This window comes from Meleagris gallopavo, chromosome 3 (genome assembly GCF_000146605.3).
Source record: "Meleagris gallopavo isolate NT-WF06-2002-E0010 breed Aviagen turkey brand Nicholas breeding stock chromosome 3, Turkey_5.1, whole genome shotgun sequence".
NCBI classification, from domain to species: Eukaryota; Metazoa; Chordata; class Aves; order Galliformes; family Phasianidae; genus Meleagris; species Meleagris gallopavo.
The window spans coordinates 19,045,482-19,057,483 of NC_015013.2; the positions used below are offsets into that span (position 1 = coordinate 19,045,482).

Sequence of the window (12,002 nt, forward strand, 5' to 3'; positions counted from 1 at the left end):
AAAAAAAAACAAAAAAAAAACACCACCCAATCACTCTTTTTCATCAGGCTGATAGCCAGCTTTCATCAGGGTTTGATTTTTTCCTCTTGTAAGATAAGTGCTTCTCATGCAATTGAACAAGACTTAGGTGTACTTCAGTGGGAGAACAAGATGACAGATTCCATCCGTGCCGGTCTTCATGATTTACAAAAAGCTCAAGTGAATTAGATGAGATAGACGTGAGATGAAATTTATAATCATTTCTCCAGAACCAATGTTCAAACGAGGCAACAGTATCCACTTCTAGTCAGTAAAAAGTCTGCAAATAGTTTCAACCTTACGATTCTCTATTTTCACATGCAAACGTAACATCAATATGTTTAATAGATGAGCTTTTAAGAGTTTAAATATATAGATCAGAAAAAAAATCAATTCTAAACATTCAGGGCTTTTCTGTCAAGGGAAATAAGACAACTGCTATTAGAAGTCTGCTGGGTTGAAATCTTCCCCATGGGAAGATCATCATCGTTACCAAAACAGTTGCTGTACCTCTGAAACCTTTCATTTGCAGTAGGTTAGGTGAAGTTTTGCACAGGATGGATCTTTGGCAGATCCGGTGGCCACTATCATGTTTTCAAGGTTCAGGTCCCACACTTACTTGTGAAAGTCAGTCTAAACTGACCTCCTACTTAAATGCAAAACTTTAGGCTACCATATTAAAGAATATGGTAGCTTTTCAATGAAAACCAATTGATTGTCGGCTGGCAAAGAAAACCTGTTGTATCTTATTCTTTGGTAGTCAGGGCTTGTCTGCACTGAAAAACGGGAACATTCATTTCAGTTAGGTGACCATGTATATTTAGAGCCAAATGAGGAGTTGTTTCTGTTTATTTGTTATTTATATTTGGGGGTTGGGAAAAAATAAGAGGATCAGCATGGGAAGAGCAACAGGCGACACGACCACCACCTCAATTGGAAGGCGTTCCAGCAAGGAAGTCCTCTGTACAGACTTATCAACACTGCAACAGAATCCTGTGCTCTGAATGGTATTGAACTTGTGTGAGAATACATTTCAATTTAAAAACAGACTTCATGTAGCTTAATGAAGCTTGGTTTAATTAAAACAACTGTTGTTTAAAGTCTCTTCTTAAAGCCCATATTTTCAGATAATTTCACATTCTTTCTCTGTCCCAATAAAAACAAGCATTTAGGAAGGAAAGGCAAGCAGGTACCTCTTTGTATCTTTTTCCCTTCAAACACCACCTTGCTGCCCCAATGTCTGCCTTTCCCCAATTCTACTGCATACTCCTTCCTCTGCAAACACTCGGCAATTCTCCTCCTGAAATCCTCAAAACAAGTGGCAAAGCTACGTTCTCCAGTTCCTGCTGCAGAAAACCTACTTCCTGAGGCAGTAGCAATGTAAAAAAAATCAATATTTGCAGCACCTAAACAGTGACAGCAATAATCTAGTCATATAGCAGAGACAGAAGACAATTCAAACTACACAAAAAGCATTTAGAGTGTCACACGATTGAAGCATAGCTACTGCTCTTTGCAAGTCCCTGCCTGGAAAAAAAAGCCCTGCCAAGCAGCTACTGCGTGTTAGCAGAGGAAGAGGAGGCCAGCTTTATTAGCTCTACCACATAAGTGCATTTAAAGCCACCATAATATTTGTATTCTTCAGCATCCATTTCTCACAGGAACCCCCAAATACAAGAACATCTTGGCTGAAGAGGACTCCAGGGCAGCCTGCAGTGGGACAGACTGCAACCACATGGTGCACTGGCTGGCTGCATGGTTGAATTTGGTACACCTGCATCCAGGTGAGTTCAGCAATAAATATACTATTCTAACTTTGAATGTGAGTCAGCAGTGTGCCTTGGGAGCCCAGAGGGACAACTGGACCGTGGGATGCATCAGGCCCAGCACTGCCACCGGGCAAGGGAAAGGGCTGTCCCACATGCTGTGCAGCCTCACTTGAGCACTTTATGCAGCTGTGGGTGCCAGAAGGTAAAAGGGACATAAAGCTACTAGAGATCATCCAAAGGAGGTGATCATACAAAGATGGTGAAAGGTCTGGAGGGCAAGACATAAAAGGAGTGGCTGAGGTCCCTTGTCTTGTTCAGCCCAGAGCAGAGGAGCTGAGGGAGGCTCATGGAGGCCTGCAGCTCCTCACGAGTGGAGAGGAGGGACAGCGTTGAGCTCTGCTCTCTGGTGGCAGCGACAGGACCTGAGGGAAGGCATGGGGCTGTGTTAGGGGAGGGTCAGGACTGGTGTTAGGAAAAGATTCTTCACTGACAGGGTGGTTAGTCCCTAGAACAGGCTCCCCAGGATCATGGACCCAAAGCATTTGGACAATACTCTCAGAAAGAGGGCTTGAATTTTGGGTGGTCCCACATGGAGCCAGGAGTTGGACACTATGATCCTCGGGGTTCACTTCCTCATGGGATATACTATGATTCTATCATTGACTTGGCAATGCAGCATGTGTACTATTTCAATCTGATCTCAAGCTAGGAAAATAAAAAAACTGTCCCGCAAAGCATATCACAATTCCCTTACTTTTTGGACTATCTGGACTTCTTGTTGCAGCTCTTCCTTTCCCCTTTGGAGTCTTTAGTCCTTCAGCAAGATACTGGTGGCCACTTTCTCCCAGCTCCAGCCTTCGTTTTGCCTATTCAAACAAACAAACAAACCAAGAAGTGTTAATAAGAGCATTTCATTTCATCAAACACAATACTGGCAGAATGGGAAAGGCAGACTTCACAGCATCTGTAGGTATAGGCTTTAACCCCACATTCATCATAAGGACATGTGTCTATTTACTGTAATCCCTAGGTGTACTAAATATTTCACTGTCAAAGGAGAGACCAATGGTTTTATTCAAATAATTCAACAGATCTTTAAATTTGAAAACGTTTGTGAAATTTTCACCCAAGTTGAAAACATTTCAGTTAAGAAAGCTAAAGCCAGTCTCTTAAGTACACAAATACAGACACACACAAAGCTACTTTCCTACTGAAAAGGATCATAGCTGTATAATATCCATATTGAATCCATGTAAGTTTGAGCATTGGTAGCAGTAGTGCAAGTTAAATTCTCCCTTCGCCATTTGAAAGGACGGCTTTGAGAAGACCAGAAAGTTCCAGTATTATCAACATTCAATCAGTGAAATACTGCACAATATATCAAGAGAAGAACTAGATAACTGTTCTCCTCTTCTTGTCAGCAATTTTTCTCTTTCTCATGGTGGTTGTGCTTTCAATGATTTCACATTTGCAGTAAAGCTACGTACACAAAAGCAAGGTGGAGCAAGAGTAGTCTCAGAAAGATGATGCCTGAAGACGAGCTGAACATTCCATTCAGCTCAAAGGAAAACTGTGTACAACATTGGAATTAAAAAAAAACAAACTGTTAAACTATGTAACACACAAACTACAACGAAAACGATCATTGATACGAATTTTCTTCCTAGACAGAAACAAAATCTACTGTCTTTGGAAACAATTCTTAACTCTTCCATACTGCTCAAGTAACTGAAATTTGATATAGGGATATTTGATAGCCTAAGGATGGAAAGAACATTGCCTGACTGGATAGAAAAGAGGAAAAAGAAGTTTTATACCTAATGAAGTTTACCTAAATAACTCTTCATGATTAATGCTGTTTATTCAATCAGTTTGAAAAATTTAGAGTACTTTCTTTGCTCATTCTTTAAACTTGCTGCTAAGAGTAACATCATACTCTGCTCCTCAGTGAACGAAAATAAAATAATACATTCTACTATGGAGATGTATGGACAGATATTTCTGGACTGACCATGTAGTTTATGCATTTTACTTTGGTTTGTGACCTAGAGAAGGCTCCAAATAAATTAATTTACATGCATTTGGTTTTGGATAGTTGACATCCTTTTGCTGGCTGCTGTTTGAAAACTTCAAGCTTGTTAAAAGGTGAGTTAAAGCACATGGAACGTATAAACCTACAGACTAACAGCATGAGTGCTAAAGCCATTCTTTTCTACTTTGCACGAAGGGGTGAAGCACTACGTCATCTATGACAGAGCAGGACTGAACTATCTACATCCATCTAGTCAACACAGGTACCATGCTCCCATCCTCAGGTGGCCCATCAGCAGCCACCTTCTAAAGGTGTGAGATCTCTCTGCTCATCAGCATGAGATATCAGCTCTATAATCCAAGGACCTCTTTGAAAAGGTCAGCAAGGGTTGGACTTAATGATCTCAAGGTTCCCTTCCGATCCCTGCAATTCTGTTGTTCTGTGAACTGTTAACAAAAGCATTCAGCTAATAATTTAGACAATGTAATTGGATTAAATTGAGATTACAGGTATTTCACAAGGAAAAATACATTTTGCTACTTTTTTTTTTTTTTTTTCCAACTAAGTGGTTTTCCAGCCTGCAAACTGTAAGAGAAAAGAAAGGAGGGGTGAAAAAGGAACAATTCAGGGTGTGGGAATACTAGGCCAAAGGGATACAATTAAAGATAAAAGAGAATCTCAAAACCAGGTGTGAGAAGGAGGGAAAATGCTAAAGACTAAAAAATCCAGAGGTTTGCAGCAACTCCATCCATAACAAAAAAAAAAACGAAAAAGAAAAAGAAACCCTCAAGTTTGGACCACATATCAAAACTTTTTGTCTGAACTTGTAACACATGAATGACAGCATTTTGCCCTTGCTTTTGTGGTTAAACACTTGGAACTTTCTCCTGTGAACTTCAAACAATTGCATTTGGTAGTTAGTGAATATAAACAGCATCCTTCAGCTGGCAACAGCAGCACAAGCCCGGCTGGGTATATCTAGGGGTACACCAAGCAACAGGATATTGTTAGTCTCACTGCATAGAGAGATACAAAGCAAAATATTATAGAAGAGTTTAAAATAGCTTAGCAAAGTTACCAAGAAGCAATTTTCAGAAATGGTTTGGAATGTTTAATTTCTGGCCAGATGTTACATGTCACTCAGCAAGTACTTTCTTCCCCTTCCTGTTTTACAAACTTCATAATTGATAAGATCCAGGACTGAAGTGGTACTGTGTGTCACTTTCTTCTTCCCCAAGTTACAGACCAAAGATTTTCTAGTGCCTTTTCCTCGCTCTGGAGTTTCTGGGTAATTCATATTTTCTTTCCCACCTCCAAAATTATTCCTAGTGCTTTCTGATACAAGACTTCCCCTGAGAAATGTCAAGAGTTATTCAGCAAGTGGTGGAATCATAACCATCTTAAAAATTCCAATTTCATAGAGTCACAGAAAGGCCTGGGTTGAAAAGGCCCACAGTGCTCATCCAGTTCCAATCCCTGCTATGTGCAGGGTCACCAACCAGCAGACCAGGCTGCCCAGAGCCACATCCAGCCTGGCCTTGAATGTCTCCAGGGATGGGGCATCCATAACCTCCTTGGGCAACCTGTTCCAGTGCCTCACCACCCTTTGTGTGAAAAACTTCCTTCTAATATCCAACCTAAACCTCCCCTGTTTCAGTTTAAAACCATTCCCCCTTGTTCTATCACTATCCACTCTTGTAAAGTCATTCCCCCTCCTGTTTATATGTTCCCTTCAAGTACTAGAAGGGAGTTTGTGTAACTCATTTCTGCTAGAGCACTATATCCATTATTTGCACAAATTGGTATTATTTACACTTATTTGCATTGCTTCATCAGTCGTAGTACGCAGAATCTTCCAATACAGCAACACAGGATCTGATCATAAGCCAAAGGACATCAGCACAAAGCACCCCAGTGACAGACAAAGATAAGACACCAAGAACTTTTCAGTGATGTGAAACCCAAATTAAATAAATGGTAGTCAAGATTCCTCAGGAGGGATGCATGATAGTCATAAAGCAGGTGGGGCAGTGAGCCAGGTGAAGCTACGAGATACACCTAGGAATCCACCACTCAGAGCAGATCACTAGGAACAGGTGGCACATCAGGTCCGACACAGTTATGCCCTTTTAGCTTCAATCATCACTAAATACAAAAACAAACAAACTAAATAAATAACAAACAGATACCTACCACAATTAATTCCAGAGGCAAAATTACAAGAATATCTTCAAAGGAACATTTGGCTTTATAGGAGAACAGTTTAGAAATTACTGGGATAAGTCGAGTATTTTCAAGTAGGCAGAACCTGATGCAACTCACTTTATATGCTGAGACAGTCTGAGAGATTAACTTGTAGGAACAGGTTGGAGGCAGGTACACTTGCAGGAAACCCAGCCCAGCACTGAGGGCTGCTGAGTGGGAGCAGTGGGCACCACTTATCCCCCTTGGCATTTGCATGGCTCTACTTTCATGTCACACAGTAATTAAAAAAAAAAAAAGCCAAAGTGTTACTCTGTAAGAGCACAACAAAGTGCTCGGTGTTAGGCAACAGTCAGCATGGGGTTTTGTGAAGACAGCAGAGAAGGAAGTGCAGCAGTGGGTAACAACCAGCATCAGCTTTTGAAGGCTGAGCTGTGTGAAACCAAAGCTTTTTTTCTCTGAGAGGGTTTGAGGGAAGAAGCACAAAAAACATCTTCTAATTCTTTCCAATGACAAAACCACAGAGCAAAACTTTGCCAAACTATGTGTGTTGAATTTTTTCCTGCTAGATGTGTCCCTCAGCTTCATTGCAGGATGCAAAGCAGTTGCACAGTCTGCAGCAGACAGACCTAAGAAAAACTATGGTCTGAAATACTCCCGCACCCTTTATGTACTTGAGCAGATGTGAGATTTGATAGAAGAATGATCTCAGGCAGGCGTATGCATTTCTATTCTCTTAAAATCCCAAATTTACAAACACTTGGAATCGACCCATGGACACATTTTCAAAATAAACATGCATTTTAGCTGTGAGCACCACAGCTCTCGTGCGATCTCCCAGGAAGTCCCACCCAGAGCAGGACGCATCTCATGCCCCTGCCCATTTCCCTAGCAGGCCATCAGAACATAACAGAGCAGCAGCTGTCTCATAGCTGTCTCATCAAAACAGACAAAAGTTGAACTCTGAATGAGAACAAAAACTAAAATGGGACAAAGTTTGCAGAGACGAGGATAGAAAATAAAATAACTCACTCCAAGAAAATTGGGCTGAGAAGTCACAAAGCAATGCCAGTTTGAGGTTGTCTGGGCAGAGAAAACAGGAAGATTGAGAATGACCAAGCATGGTGAGGAAGGAGTTCTATACGTAGATGATAGCTGCTGGTGAGCTGGAAGCAAGTCGGAGAAATGCATCTTAGCACTCACTGCTGGTGACTTGGAGCAAAGACCAAGCTGAGCAGGTTAAGTAAGAGCAGATGAGTAAGCCTCGCATTGGCTCTAGAAGATATTACAATTGCTAGGAGCAGATAAAATGGCAGCTTTTCTGTATGCCACCACAACGCAGATATTGCTGGGGAGGGGATCCAAACCTACCCAGACAGCACAGATAAATGTTGGCTGCAGCAAGAAAGTCATCATAAAAATGCTTTATTTAAAGTCCACATTCCGTTTTGATAGGCATTTCTTTACACTTTCAAAATTAAGCAATCATTTTAAAACACAATTTAAAAGCAGAAGTTCTGAGGCATGGATTCTAGAAAGTTGTTCCAGAGGTCAAGAGCTGCAGAGAAAAAAGCGAGCGTCTTGAAAGCATAAATTAAGCCAGAGCTTGATGGTGAAGGAATACAGGAGAAGAAACAGAGGAAAAGGACACCTCTGAGTGAATTCACAGAACTGTTCATATGCCAAGAAAATTTCTCCTCCACTGACTGAGGAGACACAGCCCCTTCTTTCTGAAGATGTTCAATTGCACCATCTCTGATACGTGAGGGCCAAGGTGAGGATCAAGCAAACAGCACATCTTAACAGCAGGAAAGACCAAAAAATAGGAAAAGGGGCAAAGAGGAAAGCAGGAGAGCCCTCTGCAGGGGCAAACTCAGAAGTGAGGAAACACTCAGGTCATCAATAAGATACAAGACTATCGGAGTGCTGCCTTCAGATTCCTAGTGACAACTCCTTGTTTTGTACCTATTTTTGTTGAGCAACGATCAAGTAACTTCACAATCCAATCTCCAGGAAAGGAAATGGATTTAAATTTTCAATGAGGATATATCTACCCCAATTGTCTACCATTGTTTAAGTTATTGTAACCAGAAGTTAATCATGAGAGGATAAAAACATGAAAAGAGGGTTTAAGAAAATAAGTGGGGAGATACAGGAATAGTCTGGAATTAAAGCACTTGTATGTAAAAAGAACTTAAAGTATGTTTCTAAAAAGGAGATTCTGAGAAGCCTCTCCCCCAGAATGTTCCTTCTCCGTCAAAAGTACAAACAAAACAGAAAAGGAATGGCACTTTAATTACCTCAAATTACATTCTACATATATAGCTCATCCACTGGACTCAGGTGAAAGTATAGAGAAAGATGCACAAAAATAGTGCCTCTAGAATCAAGTACATTGTAAAACCTACATGAAGAAGATGTCAGTCTGCAGTATCGCTACTTATTCACCTGGATTATTAATTGTGTGACAAACATCTGGTATTTAAAGTAACTTATAAAGAAGCATTTTAAATCAAGTGAAAGTACAGTTCATAAAAATTGCCAAAACTTACTCGACCACAGGAACCTCACATTTTCTTCTTAGAAAATGGAAACTGTAGTAAAAAGGAAAAAGATAAATAAATCTCTTCCAAAACATCAATTTGTGTTTCCTAAGCTATCAGCTCATTAGGTATCACTTATTACCATTTTAATTAAGGTAAATACAAAGCAGACTCTCTCCTAGTATTCATCTACATCAAAAACAAATGATTTGTCAGTGAACCTGAATTAATGTTTGCTTTTAATGTAGGCGAGTATTAGAAGTCTCCTTTGCATGTACTAATTGTGTTTATAATTCCATAACAGGTACCTCACATAATTATCAAATTAAACTACATCCTGATCATCTGAAGCCCATCCTTGCTAGCATTTGACCCTGAGAGCTGAAGGCTGATAGTGTTACACTAATGAAACTTCTTTCAAGGCTTTATCAAACCATCCTATTTCCACTGATTTCCAATATTCATGATTCCTAGAGAAGTATCAGGAGTATTAAGGAAGCCATGAACTGTAAGCACTTAAATATCAGACCATAAGACTTATATTTAGCTCAAAAAAATTCAAATGTAGGCGGGTAAGTTTCAGCAGCAGATCCCTGCTTGAAAGTAGGATTCAAGCCAGAGGAGCCCAGCAATGACTTTCACTTCTCAGGTTGAATTATGCAGAGGTTGCTGCCAAAGAAAAAATACACAAGTATCACGACTGCCTCCCAGTTATTATTACTGCAGAACATCATACAATGCCATTTTTACTCCCACTGAAACGAATACATTAGCTTTCAGATATGCTCAGTGGTTGCAGACAGCTCAACACTTATAAATTAAACAAAAGGACCTGCACCAAACCAGGAAAGCAGTGAAATATAGCCATGAAAACTGACGTTTTCCCCTTGACATACAGCCAGTTGGGCATTTTTGTCAAAGAGGAACTTTAATCTTGGACTACTACTGCTCTTTGATTCTCATCTTGACATCTTTAGGCAGCTGACCTACCAGAAAGTCAAGGTATCATCTCATGTTCACCACTGTTAATACAACCAAGGTCAGCAGAAGTTGTATGAAGTTGTTCCATTTTCTTGCTCCTCAGTCTGCTTCAATGCCATGCAATCTGCCTATGCACTGTCAAGCCTGAGCTCAGCACATTAACCGCTGCCAAAATGTGCAGTTTGTCATCTCCCACAGTGGTGCAGAACTTTGTACTTTTTTTTTGGACTAGATCAGGAAGGACAATACAATGGTTACGCAAGAAAAAACCAAAGCATAAACCACGTTTCAAGCCTCAACAGAATTACACCTATGCTGCATAGGAAATGAATCATCTGAAATCTCTCTATTGCAATTTTTTCCACCCAATATGAAACAATTACTTCTTACTGACTTCTTACTGGAAGCAATGGCTTTTCAGTGTACTAAACTTGAAGACTTTGGTTACCACTTCATGTTGAAATATGAAAAGTTATTTTCAGGAAACTCCACCCAGTTTTCATCTCAACTGCTTAAACTGCCCAAGGTGAGGAGCACACCTGTCTCTGAGTAATCCTGAAAACTGCTCAATGCAAAAACTGCTCTTTCATCCCACTCCACCTGCTTGGTTAAGTGGAAACTCTAGAGACAAAACTTCCAGAAAACGTAGTGACAGGCAGCTGTGACTTGTACACAGAGACCAGCATTTCACAGGGGAATCCTGGATGTAGGTTTTGGGGTGGGTGGGTGCAGGCAGACATTTTATCCCCCTCATTGCTCCCAGTGCTAGGGCTGTGGTGGCCGGGCCAAGCCTCCACTAGCAGGCTTTAACATCAATCCAGGCCTACACAACAATGTCAGAACTACCATATGCTTGTGCACGCCCAATTCCAAGAAACAGTTTCAGCAAGACTGCTGCCTCCTGGCCAAAGCTGAGGGGTTTTCAGTTGCAGATTGTGTCAGCAATTTCTCTCCACAGACATCTTTTGAAGAAAGTAGGCCCGCCACTGAACTTTCAAATAGGCAGCAGGACCAGACATGACAAAAGACCAACTCCATGGGATGCATTGATGTAACTGGCATGTGGCATGGGGGTTGGAGATTCATGATCCACGAGGTCCCTTCCAACCATTCTGCGATTCTGTAATTCCTTTCAGTTACATACCTATGTCACAACTACACTGACAAACACTTATACTTCCCACATTACAAAGAACGATAAAACCAAAGAAGAAACTGATAGTACAAATTTACGTAGTGGAGGACACTAATGTTTCAGTTGGCTGAAGAGCTGCTTGCAATATTTCAGACCTTTGCATTACTTTAAATCTTCTGACTGGTGAGTCCACTGCAGAACCGGGACAAGAGAAACACATCTTCTGCATCATTTTAAGGTTGGCCCAAAGAAAAATAATTGCAAAGCAATCTCTCCCAAAATATGTTCTAAAAAGCATTTTATCTTTTGTATTTAATTAACTTCTTAAGGTACTTTTTCCTCTGTAAAAAGTCATTAACTTCAAAGTAAGATTGTGACTAGATTACTTCCATTAAGTGGCTTTCACTCTCTTGCAAAAATTAGCACAAATACTTAGAAAATAATAAATTTCAGAAACTATCACTTGACTATCAAATTGTCTAGTGAACAAACAAGCCCTGGGAGTAGTGAAGAAGGGCATTAACAGAAATGGAGAGTAGGTTGGGATGACCTTCCTTGAAGAAAATTCCTGTAAATGCCAGATAGTATCAGATGCACAAGTGAAAACTAAAGAAGATCTGAAATGCTAGGTGTGTACAGTAAAAGAATGATGATACTTAATCTTTACTCGTAGAATGCTGATATAGAACACAGTCACAAAAGTCTCCAGGATGACAGAATTAATGAGATTTAATACTTACAAAATGAAAAGGCTCTGTACTGCAAGAGGAAGCAGCCCTTGCATAGCTACACCAGTGCAAACTCAGTGTAGATGCGCTGTAATGATGCAAGATTGGGCTTGCATCACAAGGTTTGCTCACTAAATTGCTAACCTAAGCCACAACATCTCAAGCTCTGTTTTCCTTGGATACAGGATGCATAAAGGAGAGAACTGTGGAATTGTACCAATGAAGTTTTTAGAGTGAAAGATTTCTTGCCCAAACAGGTCTGCACTTCAAGAGGTCCCCATCCCAAAATACCAAACCTTCTTGCACTCCACACTGAACACCCTACAGAATTCCACCAGCATAGCACCGAAAGACTATGCTGGTTTACTTACAACTGACAGTGGGCTTAGAGAGAGCCAACTAATTCTGTCACTTGTTTCTGAAAGAACACCTGAGAGGATCCACAAGCAAACGCTTCAGAAACTATAGCAGGGATCTGCAAACTAAAAGGCAGTAAGTTTTAAATACTGAGATGCACATCAGCCGATGTGTTGGGTATTCATGCATCCCCTCAAAGGAGAAAAATCCTCTCTTTAAAAACGTCAGCACTAACCT

General features: G+C 40.5%; 1 protein-coding gene across 1 annotated transcript in view; it reads right to left on the bottom strand.

Annotated features, from left to right (window-relative positions):
* Window positions 1-2,665, bottom strand: part of LOC100549000 (transcription factor E2F3-like) — a gene marked incomplete at its 5' end in the record, with an annotated part of 12,828 nt that extends 10,163 nt beyond the window's left edge. Inside the window, 1 exon segment of the mRNA XM_031552772.1 lies at window positions 2,542-2,665. Coding sequence (XP_031408632.1) covers window positions 2,542-2,665 — 124 coding nt within the window.
* Window positions 2,666-12,002: the final 9,337 nt, after the last annotated feature.